Genomic DNA, 24,157 nt, shown 5'->3' on the forward strand with positions numbered 1-24,157 from the left:
AATTGAATGATTTTGAATAGCTGAGATATCAAAAACAAAGCAATCAAAATAAAAGGTAGGACCAACCTTTCGTTACGATCGCTTTGTTTAACTTTGTCTTTGAATGTGTCAGCCATTTTCCGAAACCAATTTTCATCAAATAAACTTTAATTTCGTCTTAGAATACTTATGTTCTGTACTATTTCATAAGTGGTTTCTTGGTATCTCGCAAAAAGTTAAAAGCTCAATCCTCATCTCCACCAATACTATTTACCATCCCTCTATGGCCTAGAATTTTTTTTTTTTTCGCATTTCCAAAATTTCGGCTTTCTGGACTGCTCAGTTGAATCATCATTGTTGCCTCAAATTGTTCTCCAGGACTTCATGCACATTTTATGTAATTATTTCTATTTTTATAAAATCTTTTTCTTTGATAGATATGTTAAGAGGATTTTCTGATTTTAGGAGACAGCCATGTCTTTGGGAATTCAACACAGGTCTCTCCATTTCTCCCCTTTTTATGCGTCGTATTTTTCTTTGTGTTCTGTAGCATTGTGTTTTGATCACATTCCTGCATTGATCCATAGCGATTCGGTCCGGTACACGCACAGGCACCTACCTTTGAGTGCGCAAGGCGGGGGCGGGAACCAACACACATCTCTGGGAATCCCCGCTTAGTTCCTTCTCAAGACTGAACGAACTTCGTGTCTGGCGTGACGTGAACATTTTAATACAAGTTTACTAGTACTCTATACTTTGTTTCAATGTCAGCCCAATACATTTTGATGGCTTTACTATATTTTAAGTATGCTCCAAACTCTTACAACCTTTTAGGGGGCTTGAGATAGCAAATCAAGATGTCCACACATTGCAACAGCAGGAATTTTCAAATATCTTATTTTTTCTGTATAGTACCATAATGGTGCAAATTAATTCTCCTCTAAAGCGGTTATAAAAAAGATTGCACCGAATAAAACAAAGCCGTACGTTGAACAGAAAGTGAATGTCTATGTACCTTATGCGAGCACATTAATTCCTAGACGGATATCGGGAAGAACAAATCATTCCCTTTTGCATATTATAAAGATTCTATGCTTTGATTTGTTTCTGTCTTCGAAGGTCGTATACAGTGGGCGAATGAAGCGGGGTGAGGGTGCGCCGGTATGGGTCGAGTGCCAACAGTCAACAACAAACTACTGACATTCATTCTTCGCTCTGTTGAACCATTATAGTTTGTCCAAATTATTCTCCAGCAAATCATATTCATGACATAATCTGTTTGTTATTGCACTCCCCATACTAAGCTCTATTTCTTTTTGAAATGGATTTTTAGCCTTTTATTAAGACAGCTAACTGTTCGTTCAGTCCTCATCTGTCCTATTCTCTCCATGGTGGTAGTACTAGTATTCCATTTGTCCCTCCCTCTTGTCATCTGCTTCTTTTTCTTGTTTGAAACATAACTTGCCATCATACATTGACAAATTCTGACTTAATTCACACTAATGTCTCTGCATGGAAGTGCTTATCTATTTCTATATCACGCCATTGTAATGATAAAGCCAGCGACTGTTTTGATGCTGTGTGAGTTTAAATAGAAGGCCTGCATAAGCACAGATGAGGTGGTAAGATGTCTTTTTAAATGGTACTTAATGGTGATACAGTATCTTTCTGCACACCATTGAGTCACTTTGGGGAATCCCCGCTAATGAAGTGTCGACAGTGGGTGCAGTGTACTTACACAATCATAGCTCCGGGCGCCAGTGACACTTGTGTACAGTGAAAGCTAGGCCTCACTGGTGTACTGTAGTAGATAACGGACTATACCACACGCTTGATGCATACAGTTGCAGACTGCATATCGAGGCAGTATACGCTCTCTTCCTGCAACACGGGCCCAGTGTACATAAAAACGATTCACTTTTGGGAAATCCTATAGCCAGAGTCAAGTGGGGAAGTTCAACAGACTTTCAACCAACCCGACATGACTGCTAAAAATAGATAGAAGCTATATAACCAGCTTTGTTGTTGTCATTTTCCGAGCTATGTCAAGCCAGCTTTATAAGCACAACATTGACCTGCGAGATTACATGGGGCAACTACAACATGTACATGTGTATACTATTATTCCATCCCGGTTACCAGTCGAGAATGACTCGAAACTGCTCAGACAGTGCCTGGAACCCCTTCGCCAAAACTTTGCAAGTATCGGTTCTACTTCAGTCTCACAATGATCATACACAGCGTAGGAGTTTTACTGCAAAATGGTCTATGCGTCATTTTCAAACATTCAAAGTAAGTCTATCATCAGATAGAGCAAAATTAAATCTTTCCAGTAATATATACCTCACTTGTAACATAGCAAGGAATATTGTAGAAGTTATAATTAAAAATGTCCTGTATTTTCAATTTTGTGATTTGGTTTTTGCGCAGTGTATACCGTTCATATATGTTTAGTTTAGCTCTTCTAATCAATTCCCATTTCTCCTTTCTGCGAACAATTGAGTTTAAATGTCCAGGCAGCTTGCCAGGACCAGGAGGGCACAATATTGCCGCACATAAGCAAAACAAAAGTAATCTTAAGAGAGAGAGAGACACTTCGGGGCGGATTATTTGAATCGTATACTTATGGCAGACGATCAAAGACTTCTATGTGTTTTAGTGACATGTGTGAACATAAAAACGGTTAAATTCCAATTTAATTTCATTGATTTTTTAATATAACAAAAGAGACAAACACGTCACGCATCAGACAAACCTACAGGAAGAAGTCATGACACACACAAAACTGTCGAAGTGATTTATAAAAAATATATATACACTTGTAAACTGTACACAAGAAAATGGTTACATTATTTTGTTACATATCATAGTCCAAGCAGTGCAAATAAGTTCACGTAAAGAAAAACACTAATATACTATGGTTTGAGAACAATTTATAGGTCATGAGAACTTATAAAACAATTCAATTTGAGTCAATCCAATCCAGTTTTTCCAATCGACCAAAAGATAATACACAAAGTATGCATTTGATAGATTGTTAATAGTTTATAAGAAATACAAAAATATAAAGTAATATACAAACTATACGAACGAATGAAAACATGGTGAAAGAAACACTTGAAAAAAATAAGTGCAGTCATCAACAAGAGTGTCTACCGACAAGTGGAGCATGTAAAAGCAAATTACCGATATCATAATTATGTACATTACAATGTCAAAACTTAACATACATCTGTAGTCACAGTAAGAACATTTAGTATCAAACAAATAGACATGATAGATGATAAAGGTGATGCTAAAAAGTATTGTAGATATACTACTACTAAAACACTGATCAATTCAATACTTATTTACGTCGATGCACGTCGATTTGTAAATCAGTTGCAACTATTTGTTTCATAGTAAAGAGGACACACAAAATTAGAATGAGGTAAATGTTATGGTCAGGACACTATTCATTAAACCATGTGTACAAAGCAAATATTTTCTCTGCTGATACATATTTACTTTAAAATGAGCCTAGAAGATTATAAAAGCTTATGGGGGCACTGCATGTGGCACATCAGCTAAATCTCCCGAATCCCATATTGGAGGACCGGAGGTCGAATCCAGCCCAGTGCTTACGTCTTTGTACAAAAGTTTTCCAAAAATATCCCTCTCGAAAATGTAAAAAAAAAAAAAAAAAAAAAAAAAAATGTATGAACGGGTACCTGGAAACGCTGGGATAATAATAATGGCAGTGCCCTCAGGTAGACAGTACAGCAGTGACAACACTGAAGAAGCTATCCTGGATAAAGATGACCTTCTTATGTACTCTTACTCGAAATGAAAATGTCTGTTCAGTATAAACTAAACGTACTTATAATTATCATTAATCGACCTTAAGATTATTACTACTTGAGAGAGAGAGAGAGAGAGAGAGAGAGGGAGAGAGAGAATACGAGAGAGAAGGATGAAGGAACGATAGAAAATAGCAATACAGTTTATCGAGTGATGGCTTGCTAAATAATGCCAACGGTACTGCGAAAAAACGATGATTTTATATAATATACTCGCCAATTAGCCCAACTTAATCAATTTGACCTCCAGTCCTCTTCTATCTATTCCCCCTATAGGAATTAAGCTTGAACTACAACAGATTAGATTTTGTTTTTTTCAGAATCTCAGCTCTCATATTTTACATTTGTGAGCACTGTTGCATAGTGGATAACACTCGTGACCCCCAGTCAGAAGACCCGAGTTCGAATGCTGTTCAGTGCTTACGTCCGTGGACAAGGTGTTTTTACCCACTATGTCCCCCTCAACCCATGCAGATGTATAAGTGGGTACCTGGCAGAGAGGGTAACAATAATGGCAGAGCCCTCTGGCAAAACAGTGGCAACACTGAAGAGGCTATGCCCTGAATAGTGAAGATGCATCACATCTGTAAGGCAGAATGTAGGCACAGATTACGTCGAAGGATTAGTGTCTCGCAGACGGACACAACAGCAAAGAGAACATAAAGAATGATTTCGATAAATTCATAGTTTATATTCCATTGGAGCAGAACTTGGTAGAACGGCAGTGAGCTATATCAGTATATAATCTTACACAATATGTCCCACGTAACTAAACTACGTAACTAAATTCTTCATTCCTGTAAAAATGAAATAAATTTTGTGAATTGCCCTCGTAATGTAAACATTTACATGTATTTCTATTCAAGGCACAGTAAAAATGAAAATTAATCCGAAAATGAAATAAGGTTCGTCAATTAAAAAATCTAACAACGGTGCGTACAAAAAACGAGCAAACTAACCGTATTACTTTTTCGGAGTAACTAACCTTCAGAATAACGAGCATTCGCAATAACAAACTGTACATGCCCCGGACAAGAGAGGCCGGGTGTGATTATGATGAAGGCTTCCTGTAGCGTCGATATCCTCCTTTGAAGGACGCTCATGGCGCTTGATCTGGAGCGTCTAGACTTCAAAAGTTCAGTCAATTAATATTATGATCTTGCCATGGAGTATCTAATTTCTATTACCCTGAGTCAAGGATTGAGTACACCTGTTGCAAAAGAATGCATATAGATAGGAAAAGGTAAGTTTGTTTGTTCATTTTCCATCGAAGGAGATGGCTGGATAGCCCATAATATCTAGCTACACTACGCTGGTCTTTCATGGGGTCCAGTTAAGTACATGCAAGTCATGAAGTATGATAAAGAATCTGCATTCCTGATCTATCGAGGTAGGGAATTCCAAAGCTTTGGTCCAGAGATGTCCATAGACCGGGGATGTAGAAGCCTGTCTCCCCAAGCTCAGCTGCAGAGAAATTCCTTCAATTGCACTTGGGTTCACTGATTTCACTGAGAGGAAGCCAATGAAGTATCTCACAAAGTGGAACTAATGTGATGAATCCCCCTCATTCACAAAGTCACTAACCGTGCAGCTATTTTTTGGAGTCACTGAAGTCTGTGCAGCTGACTTTGGCTCAAGCTAGAGTTAGAACTGAGTAGCACGTGTCAAGTCGAGTTGTCACGAAAGCATGACTGACTAGTTCGGCAACATGTCTGTTTACATGCTTGCGGATTCTATCAATGTTTCGTATAAAAATACAAGCTGCTTTAGACACAGATGTGACGTGTTGCGCTATTGTAGGTGAAGAATCGAAGATCACTCCGAGATTTCTCACTTTCTCATAAATACTATACTTTTAGTCGTTGATGGTTGTACTATTCTCAAAATTTACTACATACAACAGGAGTTGTGTCAAGAGTACATGCACAGACATCATACATATGTTCACGCATTACAATCATGGATGTGTGTCCTTTTTCTTTGCCATGAATCCTTACTGGTTCTCCTCAGTAGCATCCATGCGCTGCTGCATTCTGGTCATCTGGGCGCGTAGTGATGCGTTTTCTTCCTTCACCTCTTTCATGTCTTTCTTTACCCTTTTCATGTCTTCCTCGACCGCTTGCAATTTATCATTGAGTTTAAGCACTTCCAGGATCAGCGAAGCGATTTGAGTATCAAATTCCTGACTCCTCCTTTCGTTTCGGACGGCGAAGGCACTATGCGCCTTCTTCAGTGTTCGTATCGAATCATTTGTGTTTATCTCTGTGTTCTTCTCAAGCTTAGTGCTCTTGGGGTCGCATGAATCCATATTAGGAAATAGCGAAGCTTCGGGCTCATTAATGACGTTTTCCACTTTTTTCGGCGTCCTTGCTATATTCTTTACCTCGTCCGCCACGTCCTCTTTTGAACTGATGCCCGAATCGTTGGGATTTGAGATCCGCATAACCGAAAAACTCTTGTCGCCAACTGTGACGTTTGACTTGAGGTCATTATATTCTCCTTTGACATCGCTCTCGTCCAGGGAGAGGTGCTTAAAAGCAGATGTCTCATTTTCCCCTTGGTTTTCCTGGTAGCCTGCAATGGCATCTAGCGGGCTGCAGTTTAAACAGACCAACCAAAAAGAAGAAACAAAACAATTTATAGTAAACATCGAGTTGGAAGTGAAGCCGTCACTAAAGAACATAGAGCGCATGCAGAGGATAATTAACCGTGGGTTGTACAGAGTATGACAATAGGAGTCAAATGATTTGACTTGGTACTCTATAAAATCAAATACACTGATTTTTTTTTATATGAAACGGATAATACAAAATAGATATCTACCAAAACAAAGTTAACTTACATGAACTTAAATTATATCCCCTGTACTAGCAACGTACTGAACATAGAGAAATACATTGCATTTCAACAGATTTCTGTCGTTTTGAATGTAAATGACTAAACAGTAGTGGGGACATGAAATCTACCAGGAATCTGGTCAGTCACATGATGGTCTTCAGTTTGTTAGCTGATTAGAATAATTCAAATATGCAAGTGAGAAATTCTCCAAGATTTACATGTCCAATACGTTACTTTTTAGGACAATTCTACTTACAATTATTTGATAAAGGGTTGTTGTAGTTGAGTACCGGTATTGGTGGAGATGAGGATTGGGCTTTATTTTAGTGTTTGTTGCAGTCGGCTGTGTTTTCAGTGTATTGATCAATGAAACATGCCATATAATGTCAACGTATTTCCATAAATGCTAAAAACAACAACAAAAAGTGCATCTCAGCAAATAGCATTGCATGAAATTTCTCAATGATCTTTCAACAAACCCAATATTTTGTAGTACTTGTATATGCCATAGGTCATAGATCATAGGTCTTGAGAACTAAGACTAAAAATAAAAGTTTGTTTCACTGTGTATTCTATCCATAATGCACTGTAAAATCGTGCCATACGTTAAACACTTGTCTCGCAATACCATGATTTGGTATATCATTATACCATGCACGATGATGCATGTTTCGTATACTTGACCTTGGAAAATGCAGCGTTCTATTCAATCCTGCATTGCAAATGGGTTGCCGTGTTTATCATGGTGATTCACAGACAAAGAAAATTGCCCGGTATTTTTTTTTTTTTTTTGCTCTCTTAACTTCAAAAGCTTTGACAAAATTAAACAGCAAATCAGAATTTGTGTGGTCCCATACGCAACCAGTGGATAACATTATCAAAACTTGAAGTCAAAAACAGAGAATGACTAGGCCTAATTGTCATGATTTTTCATGGCGTTGAACCCGGCCTCTAAAACTATACTAAAATATACTCATGGACTGAGGTTTGATCATAAGATTTGCCAAAATGTATGTTGCCTTGCTGATGTCCAATATAGGTTTAAGTTACCAACCCTTCCCCCAAACTATATATAGATGATATAGTTGACGTGAAAGGTTAAAAATAGCAATTCCAATGTACTACTTACCTAAAGCTACTCTCAGCCATGGCGGAACAGGTGGTGGCAAGTTATAGAGATAAATCCACGTTTGAGAACCCAGCAGCTTCTCAAAGTCAAACTATGATCAAGGTAGGCAGTTGGATGGGAACTCTACTGGATGAGATATCAAAGCACTGGGTACGACAAGTCCACTCTATAGGTAATCAAAAACACCAGACTGGTCTTGAACTCGCTTAAAAATTAAGACATAAACAAAAAATAAACGAACAATCCTCGGTTTCCTATTCAACGGGACCACGTATACTAGTCACATGCTGCTTTTTCTCCGAGTGCTGTGGGGACATTGTATGCGAGTCAATATTGCATGAAAATGCGATCCTTCTCCTATTTTGTGAATTGAAGCTATATTAACTCCGAAATATAATTGAAAAAAAAATCAAATTTGGAAATTTTACGTCCATGTAATCACTCTGTCAATGTCTGTGTCAGATTTCACGTGATACCGTCGCTGAAATGTCGGCATGAAATGACGGAAATCACCTGTAGACAAATGTACACACGACCGCAAACACGAACGTTCCTCTGATGAAGTGCCAATTTCCATTCAGACCTCCACTCGCTCAAGCAACGCCAAGTGAACTTATACGGTAACTATACACAGCCCTGTCGCTGTACTAGTCGCGGAACGCCAAGTTTCGAGCGGTGCCTGGTTGGGTTACCACCGTGCATGATTACCACACCACCAACATGACCAAGCGATCATAGCGATGACACGGGATAGTGTGAGACAGCTTTTTCTTTCCGAGAATCGACGGCTCTGTGAGCGGGGATTCCCCGGCTCCGTGCACAGCCACGAAGCTAAGTGCGTGGATTTTAGAGTTTGGCCTATAACCAGGGAGGTTTCAGAGAAAGAGTGGAATCTACGGAAGCTTATAAGTGCCAACCAGACGACGAGATAAGAAGACGAGAAGACAAGTTAAATACCGAGAAGACGAGTTATTGGAACTCGGCAAGTCGACTTGTTAGGGTCAAGAAGACACGAAGCCGAGTTATTGAAACTCGGCACGTTGATTTGTTTTGGACGAGAAGACAAGATGATGAGTTGTCGAAACTCAGCAAGTCGATTTGTTGGGGACAATAAGACAATATGACGGGTTGTTGGATCTCGGAAAGTTGACTTGTTTTCGACATGAAGACAAGATAACGAGTTTTTAGAACTTGGCTAGTCTACTTGTTTGGGACAAGAAGACAAGATGATGAGTTGCCGAAACTTGGCAAGTCGGCTTATTTTGGACAAGAAGACAAGATGACGAGTTGTTGAAACTCGGCTAGTCTACTTGTTTGGGACAAGAAGATAAGATGACGAGTTGTTGAAACTCGGGTAGTCTACTTATTTTGGACAAGAAGACATGATGATGAGTTGGTAAGTATAGACCGTTGAGACACAATGACAAGATGACGAATTGTCGGAACTTGGCAAGTCGTTTTGTTAAGGACAAGAAGACAAGAAAATGAGTTGTAGGAATGCAGCAAGTCGACTTGTTTTGGATAGGAAGTTAAAAAAAAAGATCTTATTTTTTGAATTCATCTTATTTATTTCAACATATTTTGACAGGACAACAAGATCAGCAGGTGAGTGCTGTTTTGCATCAAGGTCCTGTACAATCCAACTACATAAATATAAAATCATGTTACATAAATATAAGCATAAAAACCACTACAAACAAGCAATCAGATTTGAAAGGAGCAAAACGTCTAGTTAAAATCAGTAGTAACCAAATCGATAGTAATAATAACCAAAACAATAGATAGAAAAGGATATATTAAAACAGCGAATAAAATGATGCAAGATTGTATACACAATCAAACCATTGGGTGTACAAAAGGATTAAAAAAAGTACAACGAAAGTTAACATTTGTTAATTTTCGTTGTACTTTCGCGGTGAATTAAAAAATTGCTCCGTTCTGTGGCTGTTTAACGTTTAATTGTGTGTGATTCTAAGCTTTCCTTGTAATCATTGCCTTCTTTTGTGCAAGGAAGGAATGATGGAATTATTATGGGGGGGGGGGAGCAAAATGATATGTTTGTCGGTTATTGACGTTTTGGCCTTTTCTGCGCAAAGCCCGTGTCGAAATTGTCCTGTTTTAGGTGTGTTTTAATGCTTGATTAGTTTCAATCTTTTTTGTAATTCTAAGAATTGCTTTGTAGATATTGCTATAATTCTCATTGTAGAGGGAATTACTGGCGGTCGGGGACAATATTCTCCCCCAATAGTTTCATTGCCAACTGCCCCAATCCCTCACCCACCCTTCACGAGGAAAAATCAGGCGATTTATCATGAACACATATATTTTACTATCTCTGAAACCTGCGGGGGGTGATTGTACATACCACCCCCTGCTATCTACGCCCCTGCTTGGTGGGGAGGGGTGCTCTGGGAGATGGGAACAATGCGAAATATGGTATTGCTGTAGAAATTAAGGAACGACCATAATAGGCCCTATACAAAAGTGACAGGTTTATGAACTGAGCTCCCTTCTCCCCATTGCACCACCGCCATAAATCGATCTATAAGCTTGACTTGCAGCTTGTAAAAAATGTTAGTGCTAATAATGCCCTCTCCCAAGTCCATCCTTGGTAAATCAATGCTATGTGTTAATATCACATTTTGTTGAGAAATGCTTATGATATTACTTTTGTCAATTGTTGTTTGTAGGTTGAATAACTCACAAAGGCTATTGAATGATTCTATTTTAAATTTCCAGAGTGAATGGCTAAATAGTGCAGGTCTTTGATTTGGTTTTAATCTCAATTAGTTGCATAATTTATTTTTAGTTTTTTTCCCCAAAATTTCAAAATCTCAAATGAAGAGGCTTGAAGAGAAAGGCATAGGTACGTATTATTTACTGTCGCAATTTATTCATAGTTTAATATAATTTCAGATAGTTTCAGATGCCTTAAAGAGCAAGTTGCTGCCTTTCGTCTGTCAAATACGTATTCCTGCACTATTCTTTTCCATGATAACAATTTGTGGAATATGGCAAATAGCTTGAAAATCAGGAAGGATTTCAATTTTCCCAGAGATTGCTGTCGTGTGGAAGAGAAACTCAGTATGCAAATCCACGAAGCAATGACGTTGCAAATGTCGCAAAGAAATCTATATATTGACTTGCCGAGTTTCAACAACACGGCTTCTTGTCCCCTTGTCCAAACAACTTGTCATCTTGATTTTTTATCCTAAACATGTCGACTTGGAGAGTTCCAACAGCTCATCATCTTGTCTTCTGATCCCCCAAAAGTCAATTTCCGAGTTTCAACAACTTTATGTACCAAACAAGTTGACTTGCCGATTTTCAACTCGGCCTCTTGTCCCAAACAACTTGTCATCTTGAAATCTTGTCCCAAACAAGTCCACTTGCTGAATTCTAACTGCTCGTCATCTTGTCTTCTTGACCCAAACAGGCCGAGTTTCAATAGCTCGGCCTCTTGTCCTCTTGACTTCTTGTCCCAACAACTCGTAATCTTGACTTCTTGTCCTTAACAAGTTGACTTGCCGCGTTCCAACAACTCATTATCTAAACTTCTTGTCCCAAACAAGTCAACTTTGCGAGTTTCAACAAAAGGTAATCTTATCTTCTTGTCATTAACTAGTCGACTTTCTGAGTTCTTACAACTTTTCATCTTGTCTTCTTGTTCTAAACAACTCGACTTGCCGAGTTTCAACAACTGGTCATCTCGACTTATTGCCCCAAACAAGTCGACTTTCCGAGTTTCAACAACTCGTCATCTTGTCTTTTTGTCCCAAACAAGTCGACTTGCCGAGTTCCAACAACCCGTCATCTTGTATTTTTGTCCAAAGCAGCTCGACTTGCCTGGGTTTCGACAGCTCATCATCTTGTCTTCTCGTCCCAAACAAATCGACTCAACAACTCGGTTTCTTGTCTTCTTGACCCAAACAAGTCGACTTGCCGAGTTCCAATAACTCGGCTTCTCGGTATTTAACTTGTTTTCTCGTCGTCTTATCGCGTCATGTGGTTGGCACTTATATAATAAGCTTCCGTAGGAATCTGTTCAAATCAATGCGTAAATAGATTCTATAGCGTGACGATTGTATAACATTGCACTGGCCCCAGGCCACTCTTCCTATAAGTTTGGATACGGAGACCAAAAAAAGAAATTCTTGATTCCAACAAATTTAAAATGTTTTGTTTCAGAGGTTTTTTTTTTTTTTTTTGGTCTTCAAAATTAATTTGAAAGTCTATATGGAATCCGCATTATATATTGATTGTACAAACAACATCTTTGTTTTTTTCCTGCGAATATCCTTGTTATTGATTTCCCGGATTAATAAAAAAGGAAGAAGTATTAGTATCTCATATCTTCGCATGTCCTGTACTCTTTACACACACACACACACACACACACACACACACACACACACACAAGCGATACTTGCCGAAACTATTGAAAGAGACCACAGATTCCTGCTGGGTATGTGTGTTGTACTCTAGGAATGATGCATGCTCAGTCAGAAGTGTTATGTTTTGTCAAATCAATGTACTATTAAACACACGTGATAGAGGGCATAACTTCGCCGCGGGGAAAAAAACATGGGTGCATAAGATAGATTCTTGTTCCTTCTCATATTAGAACCTTTTCGAGCCCTGCTTTATGAAAAGATAAAATCTTGTTAAATTTCCTTAACACACAAGCTGCCATAGACTTATCATAGAATTCAACTTTATAAACAATTCTAACTCTTTATAAAACAGGGACCTGGTATTTCATATTCTATATATCAGTTTCAGTTTATTTTCACATTCCTTGAAATGGCATAGGAGAAAAAAAATCTACAATACCCAAATAATAAAAAGCATAAAGTGGAAGAAACTTCGCCTGAATGTACAACAGTCTGTCTCAGTGTTATGAACACAAACAATGGCAAAGGTCTGTTTAGAGTTGGAATATGGTCATAATACGAGAAATATGGTGGGTCCTGGGTAAAGGTCAGCTTCTTCAGACGCAGGTCGCGGAATAAATCAGATGGAGGAATTACGAAATACAGATAATTATCTGTTTGGGGAACCAGGAAAAACACAAAAGTCAAATAAAATGTTGCTAAACAAAACACAGAAAAAACGTTTTTGCTAAAAGTAGCATATACATAGGCCTACTGATGCCATCAGATCATGGCCTCACTACTCTCCCTATAGACGGTATCTTTATACTTAAATAACATTTTTGACAGAATATTACAAACATTGCAAAAGAGACACTTTTGTATCTCCAGCGTGAAACACATGCTGGGGAAACGATCGTCCGCTTCCTACAGTCAGCGAGTTTATTTTAATGCATGAGATGGGTGATGCCCCTCTTCTGTGAATAGAGGGAATGTGAACTCGGGGAATACCCGAAGCAGGCACCAGACGCATGACTCATTTAGGCATGATGTACACGATTATTGACCTAAATAATAACCTTCATGACAGGCCTACTCTAGTTTCTTGCCAGATAATGGTGTTTATTCATCTATATGCCTATGCTATTTCAAATTAAGTAGCGACCAACAATAGTCATGTGGTATAACATATGATTATCTTATTTTCAAGAGCAAAATATTCAGGTTTTATGATTTCATGAAAAATGAATGATTTTTTTCGTCTAACTTCACTCTATTTTCTTGAGATTCTGGGATTTATCAAACTCCTTGGCAACACCCTACTATTTTTGGATATGTGGGCTGCGGCGTAGCGCAACAAGTTATACCCTACACACACAGACACACAAGCACAAGCGCAGTCGGCCAAAGTGTTTTGTTTTCTTCGTTACCGATGAAAATGTTAGTTGGAACACCCAATGCTTGGAAATAGGCATGAATAGTGGAAACTGTACCATTTGCGATTGAATGTGGTAAAGCCGTGCCTGTTCCCAGCGCGATAAAACGTAAGAAACAAAATAAGACAGAACCAACCGACTAACCAACCAACCAACCAACCAACCAACCAACCAACCAAACAAACAAACAAACAAACAAAAAACGAATACACCCGAGTTTTTTCAGTAATCTTTATTTGATTTCTATAATTTCACATGACAGAAAAATTCATCTTAATATATTATAAACACAATGTACAATCAGCAATGCTTTCTCCAAAAAAAAAAAAAAAAAAGAGAACAAAATTGGTGCGTGACGGGAAACACACAATTTACATTAAACACATATCACTAACACGTACCTGGAAAAATACACACTCTACCTGCCCCCTCCCCCCCTCCCCCACCATGCATAATATAAAGGTCCCCGCTCACATCTCAATCTTTGCCATTTGTATTTGTTGATCTATCAAGTTCCACTTTATATTCATACAACTGTATGTTACTCAGCAATTCGGCCATTTGACTGCCATGGCAGTATTGTACATCCGGTGAATAAACCAGAATGAATTGAAAGATATCCTATTATAATAATACATTACCCCAAAGCATTAGCCGTAAGAAAAAGTAGCTGAAAAAAAAGGGATAAAAAAGAATAACAGCAAGTCCCAGAGAGAATTAAGTACAGAAGTTTGAACCCTTTGAAACTAATCTATCTTCTAACAGACCTCAGTCGCACTCATAAACTCAAATAAAATCTGCACTAATTATTTTGTTCCATCATTTCAATCAATTAACATAATATTTCCACTTCATTAAATGCAAAGCAAATTTTCCTCTCTTGATTGCCAATTCGTTTCCTCTTAAATGCTTTCCCTTCTCTCTTCTGACTTATGTTGTATGATGTGGTCTTGACAATCTACACCCGTATATTTTAAAGATTGCTTCGCCCTTTATTTCAAAACCGCTTACTTATTTGTTTAATTTGTCATTTCATTCATCAATATACCCTCTGACTGGAAAAAGGATAAAGTTACACCTATAGTCAAGAGTGGAAATAAGGACAATGTTAGCAATTATCGACCCATTTCTGTATTATGTCACGTCATGAAAATTTTTGAGAAAGCTGTATATGAGCAAGTGTATGATTATTTCATTTCAAATAAGTTATTAAGTGATTGTCAATCTGGATTTCGCCCAATGCATTCAACAACAACTGTATTACTGGATTTGAACGAATATATACTAAGGAATACTGACGAAGGTCATGTAATAGGATGATTGTTTTTAGATTTCAAACGAGCTTTTGATTCAGTTTCACATATTATTCTACTCAATAAGTTATTAAGATATGGTTTTCATGACGTTAAACTGAACGGGTTTAGAAATATTATTATTTCCTTGATCGCCAACAGTGTGTACTTTTTCAGAGAATATTGTCAGAATCTCGAAATATTGAAGTAGGAATACCACAAGGTTCAATATTGGGACCTCTGCTCTTTTCTCTTTTTATAAATGACATGTGCAAATGTCATTTTTACATAGTACAAAATTGTGTTTATATGCGGATGATGCTGCAGTTTTTGTAAAGACAGACATATCAATGTTGTTTCTAAATTGTTGCAAAAGGAGTTTAAGAAGATATGCAAATAGGTGGACTTTAATGATTTAGAATTGAATGTTAAGAAATGTAAATGTATGTTGATTGGTACAAAACGGAGAGTCAATGATGCTGTTTTAGTTATCAAATATGATAAGGAAATAATTGATCAAGTTCATGAATTTAATATTTTGGGTGTTGTATTAGATGAGTGTTTCACATGGAATAAACAAATTGAGAAGATATATGTAAAGGTTTCTAAAATCATTGGGTATATCCGGCAGTTAAGAAAGAACATTCCACAAAATATTTTAATTATGTTATATAATGCACTAATCTTGCCGCCTATTGATTATGGTCTTGTAATCTGGGGCAGAAACACAAAGTGCAATATCAAGAAATTACAAAAATTGCAAAATAGATATGCTTGTTTGGTTTTAAATGCTGATTTTTCAATATCCAGTACACTACTCTTTTAAGACAATTAAACTGGCGAACGATTATACAAAGGAGGCAATACCATACTTATCTTATTATGTCTAAATAATTGATCAATGATATGGTGCCAGTGTATTTAAACGAAATAGTTGCTTTTCGTAATGCCAATTTGCGAACTCGATATGCACTCTCTTGCCCACTGAAAATCAATACACCCCGTACGGAATATTATAAGAGATCTCTGCATTATCAAGGATCAAACCTTTGGAACGACTTACCTCGTTTTATGCAAGTTTTGTCATCTTTTCCTATATTTAAAAAGCAGAGTTGAATTTTATCTCTCAAGTTTTAACCCTATTGTGATTTTTACTAGGAAAAACAGAGTGCAATATACATTTGTTTATTTCTGTGACACCGGGAACTGACATATCATTTGTTTTGTTGTTGTTATAGTGGTATTTTAGCTCGCGTTTTATATTCTCTCGCTTCCTTTCTTTCTTATTCATGCTGTATTTTTTTATCATAGTATAATTTTGTAACACATCCTTTTTCCTCTATCGGGTTGATATGTTTACGTTTGTTTAGATTGTAACGTTGTGCATCTGAATACATACATATTTTTTGTATCTTTTGTATTGTGCAGGGCCCCTTGGTAGAGCAGTTCTTTAGCTGAAAGGGCTACCCTGTAGAAATAAAACGGAAATAAATAAAAATGGAAAAAAAAATGTACCCATTGCGTTTAAAATGAAATATTTCAGCAAAATAATCAAAGGATTAACAAACTTAATTCTCACTGAGCTACCTGAGAGTCCAACAAAAATGTCTACCCAATTCATATCACGTATTTCAGCAAGATTATAATATGCACACACACACACACACACACACACACACCAAGACACACTATCATCAAAGAGCTGATGATAGTGTGGTAATTTGTAATATAATAGAATGTATAATACATTCAACCTCGATAGGGATAGGCCGAATCCAACGTGTTCGTGGTGTTTGGTGAAAATCTTTCGAATTTTGGATAGCGAAATTGCGACTCACACAATGGAATCAAGACATTGTTTGTAGTGTAGCCATCCAGGGTAGAATTTTCTTTGACTTTTTTGTTCGACTTCTGCGAGGTGGTGGACGCGGGTGAGACTGAGTGATTCAGCACTTTGTGATCCTCAATGACACCATGAACAATGGTGTCAAAATTTGTCTTCATTTGTTAACAATTATTTTTGCTTCTTCATGAAATTCCATCCCAATATCATGCATCATTCCAATACATAATAGACAAAGAAAAGGATGTGCCAGTTAAAAAAATTAAACAACTTCATATAGATCTTTTGGCATAATAATGAGATCTTTTGGCATAATAATGAGACCTTTTCTTTTCTCTCTTTGATTATACTGTACAGTATATGGTTTTCCAGGTCAAATATCCGCAATATCAGATCAAGTGTCACATTAGGTAATTAAAATGTCAATTATAGGGAAATCAAATGTCCACTTAGCAAGACCAATACCCTGTAAGGTAAGTAAGATGTCCATAGCAATATCAAATAGCCACTCAATGGAAATTCTTGCGTCATTACAGGTCAATTGGAGTATTATCATGGCATTCATATGGGATTCAAATACCACATAGTTAATTTAGATATCAGCTGCCTCCAAAACAGAGCAAAGATATCTCTGTCAACAATATACTATTCTTATCAACATTATAAGGCTAAGACATTTGCATTTTTATTTACAGACAATCTGTCATGACTTTATTAAAACAAGAGTCTCAATTGGGTTTTTTTTTCTGAAGAAGACTGTTTTTTATTATCTAGGGAATACGAAAGAGTGAGACGCATTATTTAGAAAACTGAAACTGAAGAAACAAATTTAAATTTGCTGTAAAATAACTATGTAAATATCTATGAACTGCAAGAAAACTGACAAAAAAAGATATAGCATCTTTTCACTGGCTCAAGAAGAGTGATTTCCTGTATTTTTTTTTTACCAAGGAAGTAAATAGTCCGAGCCTGAAAAGTTCTATTCTTATAAACTGAGATATTCATTGGAAGTCCTGCAATAAGATTTACATTTCTTTTTTTTTTAATTTTTGTAGGTGTGGGAAGATTTCAATGAATTTCACATTTCTTGCCATCGTAGTTTTGCATTTGATGTATGATACTGTGTACTACACAAGAACATAATATAAGTTTCCAAGTCAAATGCTATTTACGATAGTTATAATTATACCTAAGCAAGTATGATAATATTTTAGATTTCATTAGGGAATCAAATGTCCAGGTAGATACATAAGAAGTTCATAGCCAAGTCAAATGTCTACACAATAAAATAATTTCTTTTGTCATCTTAGGTCAATGAGAGTGTCATGTCGGTCATAGGTAATTCAAATGTGACATACAAATGTAGGTAATTCAAATATCCGTTGACTCGAAAACACTGTAAAAATGCCATGTTAAGAATATCAGATGCTGTGCATGATAAACATTATTGTGGAGACTATGACATTATCATGCAAAGACAATCTTACATGACGTTACAGAAATAACTTCGGTTGTCTTGTTGATTTTCACTTTCTTTTCTGAAAAAAACCTCAACAACATTCTGTAGGTGAAGACTGAACTTGAGAAATTGACATCAAAATGACGGGTTTCCATTCATTTATGAACTGCAGCATAATCGCAGCAAAAGTAGTACAAGAACGGCCGTTTTGTATATTACAAACTATTTTTTTTTCTATGAGATGATGCAATATATCACAAGAAAGTGTGAAGAAATATGATTGCCGTTATGTTTTAGAAAATAAAAGTGAATAGTCTCACGCCTGAAAATTCCATTCCTTTCATAATTATGAAATAATAAATTGCACGTTAGGAAGTCACACCACAAGACTAACGGAAGTTTTTCTATTTGATTTTTTTATGCAATGTTACGTATGGACGTATGTTTGTGTATGTAGCAAGGGCATGCAAGAAATTACTGACGAATGCGTTCATACTAAGGTAACGGTTTTGTGTGGTTCAAGTAAGCACTTTTAAAGACTATGGGCATTTAAAATCACTATGTCACATTAATATCCCTTATGGGACATTGCTCCGGTCATTTGGCAAGTATGGATACTTATTTGACTATTATGGCATTCGACCTGCCTAGTCTGATATTTGACATGTGCTATACATGGACATTCCATACCTACATGGACATTTGAACTGCCAATTGCATACCCCATTGTATTTGGGACATACATTCATCTCCCTCTTACAATGCACAGGGACATTTGAATTGCTTATGATACAAAATATCAACAATGGCATTGAGCCAGTAGACATTTCACTACTAAAGGCAGGGTTTGACTGTTATACAAATGATGCACAGGATAGAGTGCGTTAGTGTAGGCGTAGTTCTCCTCTCGGGTATTTACAATGTAGTGCAACATGCACTCGGCTTCGCCTCGTGCATGTTTCACAATTGTAAATACCCTCGAGTGAGCTACGCCTACACTAACGCCACGAAATAATCCTGTGCATCATTTGTTTTATAAAATGGGTCGAAAATTCGAAAACTAACATCATTTTTCAGCGTTTTTCACGTAGACCAATCTACCTTTGTGGGTCAAGACGTCCGAAGATGTTCGTCCCAAACTTTTACGCACGTCGCACTCGCGGAAGTCCCGCACATACAGTATTCTCATGGTCGGACATCCGGGTATTTTGCGTGTCACGGGGTCATGGATAGCGTTGGAGTGAAAACAAACCACTCGCGTGAGCCTGGAGTGAACGCTGTACGTGTTTTCTGCCGGGGCGCCCCGCGAGCATAGCGCTAGCGCAAGCTGGTACTGTAGCTGTGCGGGCGGCAGGATTAGGCCCTAGGCCTACTCTAAATTAGGCCCTACCCTAAGTACTACAGTACTAACGTTAGACCTACCTGAAGTTTCTATGAGGTACTAAGTAAGCGTAGATATTGGGGTAAGGCCTACTCAAAGAGGTTCCACTGCACATCTGGCCATTTTGTCGGGTCGTTGATCCAGAGTCCTGCCGCGATTTCATACGGGCACAGGTCCAGTCCGGCCGCCTTAAACTTGGCAAAATACCGGGACCGATCGATCGACAGGATCCAGATTTTTAGAATATTGCTGGCAAGACATGATGCATGTATCTCATGAATGATGGCACAAATGACAAAATGAATAATGAAAAACAGTCCCCATGTCTGAGCTGCGTAGAGTTGCACATAAATTATACGCGTCGCACATGCACAGCATGCAGTATGCGCATTATGCAGGCTTAGCGCTTGCAAGCTGTTTGTTTTCACTCCAGTCGACCGGAAGTGACGTGTAGCCGACCGCAAGAATAAGTATAATGGGGGGTTGGGTTTCCGGACACCCGCATGAAAACTTACTTATTTTACATAGAATATGCACCCTTTACCTTAAAGACTTGATATAGACTCCTCATATAGGCCTACTAGACAACATACTCTGAAAACGGCGTGAGAATTAACCTGCTAAATCGTTGGATTTGCTCTTCAAAGTGACTCCATGTACGCGTCCGGTCCCATAACGCTTGGTCTACTGTACTGTACAAAGTGTACGTATAGTACAGTATACGTACGTACGCCACATATGCTATGCACAAGGGAAGACAGGCCGGCCGGCCGGCAGCCCGAACTAGAAGTTGTTTACAGGATTGACAGCGCGTACGCGTATGCATGCAATTCATCAAAGGAGCCGCCGCGCGCACAGACGATCGGCAATCTACCATAGGATTGCAGGCAGTGCAGTTGTACTGAAGTAAAGGAAGGAGGTGTGTCTCATTTCAGCGCTTCCTATTGGCTACATTCTTGAACCCATTTTATAAATCTTTATACTATGATACCGTGCAATAACCTTAAACCCACTTATGGCGCGCCATTTGCCCAATAATTCCGATAAACTCAGTTTATCGCTGATAAACTTAGTTTTTCGACCGATAAACTTAGTTTATCGACGAAAAACTTTGTTTATCAGTCGATAAACTCAGTTTTTCGAGAGAAACTCTGCTTATCCACTGAAAAACTATGTTTATCTCGATAAACCTAGTTTTTCACTCGATAAACAGAGTTTATCGATAAAATGATTTTTTTCGCTCGATAAACCTAGTTTCTCGCTTGATAAACTAAGTTTTTCACTCGATAAACAGAGTTTTTCGATAAACTAAGTTTAACGATAAACTAAGTTTAACGATAAACTCTGTTTATCAAGAGAAAAACTGTGGTTTAACGATAATCATAGTTATTTCAGCTTTGGCGAAAGGGGGCGCTAGTACGGTTGAAATTAGCTGCAGGATTAGGACGTGGAGTTTGGTACGCAGTGCCACGCACTAGCCGCAGACTTGCGACTACAGTACCCAGTAGTCACGACGGCATCCCACGTGAAACGTTCACGCAAACCAACACAAAGTGTACTTTGTGTGTCAAGCCTCAATGGGATGCGGTAAATCCTCTATGAACTGGTCCTATACACGACCACGAGCAGTGGCAACGCTCAGAGCCGTACGGCTCTACTCTGGCAACACTATTCAAAGCTCAAAGCGCCCACTACTGACAACTCTGATTATCGATAAACTAAGTTTTTCGGCGAAAAACTACTGTATGTTTATCGGTCGATAGACTAAGTTTATCGACTGAAAAATATAGTTTATCGCGATAAACTGAGTTTATCGCCGAAAAACTTAGTTTATCAGTCGATAAACAAAGTTTTTCGAGAGAAACTCTGTTTATCGAGCGAAAAACTAAGTTTATCACGATAAACTTAGTTTTTGGCTTGATAGCCAGAGTTTATCGAAAGACTTAGTTTATCGCTCGATAAACAGAGTTTCTCTCGAAAAACTTAGTTTATCGACTGATAAACTAAGTTTTTCGGCGATAGACTACTAGTAAGTTTATCGTCGATAAACTAAGTTTTTCGGAATTATTTGGCAAATGGCGCGCCATACCCACTGCCTTCGAAAGTTAATAAGTAGGCCTATTATGTACAAGAAATACCTACATGTGATTATGTGTACGTATGATACATCTGGCTCTATATACGCATCGTTCTCTTCCCAAATACATGTGACACTGTACATAGACTGTCCCATCTCCCTCTAATGCATAGTAGAAATTATACATTACGCATGTTAGGTCCTCTCTTGTGGATGTTACTTATTAAATCTCTGAATTAGTTCGATTTATAATGCAGTAAGATGTATACTGTCACACGAAGGGCTATTTATTGTGTGCACAGAACTTCGTTGGATTTCCTGACTGTCCTACCTACTATGTGTATTATTGATAAAAGTTCCTCTTGTCACAATCAGATGCAAATTACCAGCCCTGTTCTCAATGAGACTTTCGCCTAATCGATCTGCAGGCTTGTTCAAATCGAACGCTGTCAACAGTGAGAGAGTTTTCCCACTTGCCGACGTAGCTGACGCACGATTAATCTTTTCAGCGATTGCGTATGGGGTTTATCATAATTTAGTTTCATATTATATACAGTGTATATATGTATATATATATATATAATATTATATGAAGAGTTTGTTCGCAAAAACCGATAAGTCCATATTTGCCAAATGGAGGTATTTGTGATAAAAGGTCAAGAAAAATAAAGAGAATAATAAGAAAATTTTTGCTTCTTTTGACAATAACTTCAAAAATGTACCTTTATATGTAGTGACCAATATATCATCTAAAAGGTATTATTTGTACCTTATGACAGAGACCGTACTTCAAAATCTTCAAAAATGGACATATCGGTTTTTGCGAACAAGCTCTTCATAATTATATATGTATATATATATATATATATATATATATATATATATTGTATAATGTATTTTTATATTCATGCCTCCACCACGAAGTGTCGCCGGGGGCATTACTAGTATTGTTTTCGGGTTGTCCGTCTGTCCGCCTGCCCTTCCGTCTGTAATCGATTTTGTGGACAGCGTAACTGATAATAAGAAACTCAAGGTCAAAGGTCAAAAGGTAAGCTCAAAAGCTCAAAATTTCACTATTTCCCCATATCTATGCAGTGCCTGAATGTATTTTCTTGAAAATTGGTGTATACATGTACTACCAGATAAAGATTCTTCAGAGAGAGTTTCTTGTGGTAAGGTCAAAGGTCAAGTGAAAATGTTAAAATGTCACTTTTTTCCATATTTCACAAATGGTTCAAGGTATTTTCATGGAACCGACGCCCGTACTGACTGGCAATGATTAATAGGGAATTTAGTTGTTATGGGACAAAGTTCAGGGGTCGAAAGTCATGGTCAACTCCTCAAAATTTCACTGTTTTCGTCATATTTATCCAATGACTGCAGGATTTTTCTTGAAACTTAATATCTACATTTATTGTGTTCCTTGCCAAAAGGTCAAAGGTGAAATGAAAGTGCTAAATTCACTTCTTCCTCCATTTCTCGAAAAGTGACTGAAGATATCATCATGAAAATTAGTGCATATTTATGCATGTTGTGCCTGACAGTGATTCTCTTGGCAATTAATTTTAGGGTCATAGGGTCAATGGCCAGGTTAAAAATGCTAACAATATACTATTCAATACTGAATTATACCATTTCACCATACCTTGAAAATTGCTCAATGCATAACTAATAAAAGGAGCAAAAGTCAAGGAAAAATCCTCAAATCCCTAAATACCTTCCTCTAGGACAAATTGCAAACCTACTTCAAAGAAAAATAATGAACATTCAAAACATTTGTGACAAACCTATAGAGTTATATTTTGCCATAATGTGAGACTGTCATCAAACACTCTCAAAACATTGCACTTAAGACCTATTTTAGGAGAACCATGCACTACGGTGGAGGCATATTAGTCGTCGTAGCGAAATTTCTCGTTACTTTCTTTTCTGTTACATAAGAAAACTTCTTTTTGCAACAATACGATGCAGAGCGGTGCGGGCTGGTATGTTTGACAAAAAAAAAAGTGGAAAAAAAAAACCTTTCCCTCCTTGTGAAACGATATATTCTGCAATCATGGGGCTTAACTAGATTTAACAGATAAGTGAGATAATGCCCTTTCAACACCTGTCATGAAAATGATATCACAAAAATTATTTTTAATTATTTTTTTCCTTTTTATGTTTGAAGATGACCTTTAGCTGTGATCTTCGACAGTAATAATGACGACCAAAACGCCGTTAAGACTGTATCCGAGCTTTTCGTCTTTCGCCACACAGATCTGAATCAGCCTGTTAATTTCTATCGAGTTCTGCCTGTGGCTTAATGTAAAAACGCCGGAGAATACCTTGGTCTCTTCGATGTTTTTGTGATTTAGAACTTTCACCTGCACCGAGCACTGCACCTGTTCCTCTTTGTAATTTACTCGAGACAAAATGAGAGATATATGACTACCTCTCCCTTGCCCACAACCTTCAAGGTACATCTTTGCTCGTACTCTCAGTGCGGCGTCCGGAGTCTGGAAGGTAGGG

The 24,157-nt window shown here is 37.7% G+C and overlaps 1 protein-coding gene across 1 annotated transcript; it reads right to left on the reverse strand.

The window, feature by feature from the left end:
* Window positions 1-5,771: 5,771 nt before the first annotated feature.
* On the reverse strand, window positions 5,772-8,074 carry LOC139739729 (uncharacterized). Its single transcript, XM_071650332.1, has 2 exons — window positions 7,786-8,074; window positions 5,772-6,412 (listed from the first exon to the last, which is right to left on the reverse strand). Exons 1-2 carry the CDS (start codon window positions 7,803-7,805, stop codon window positions 5,812-5,814), a joined length of 621 nt encoding a protein of 206 aa, XP_071506433.1. The 5' UTR covers window positions 7,806-8,074; the 3' UTR covers window positions 5,772-5,811.
* Window positions 8,075-24,157: the final 16,083 nt, after the last annotated feature.

The sequence above is a fragment of the Diadema antillarum genome, unplaced genomic scaffold, assembly GCF_040938485.1.
Source record: "Diadema antillarum isolate AM-2024a unplaced genomic scaffold, OU_Dant_1.0 seq00000812_RagTag, whole genome shotgun sequence".
Classification (NCBI taxonomy): Eukaryota; Metazoa; Echinodermata; class Echinoidea; order Diadematoida; family Diadematidae; genus Diadema; species Diadema antillarum.

Bases quoted from the DNA above. Each gene is read 5' to 3' on its own strand.
- LOC139739729 (XM_071650332.1), bottom strand. From the start codon at position 7,805: ATGGCTGAGAGTAGCTTTAG. The intron at 6,413-7,785 runs GTAAGTAGTACA...TTTAAACTGCAG, and splicing joins ATGGCTGAGAGTAGCTTTAG to CCCGCTAGATGCCATTGCAG.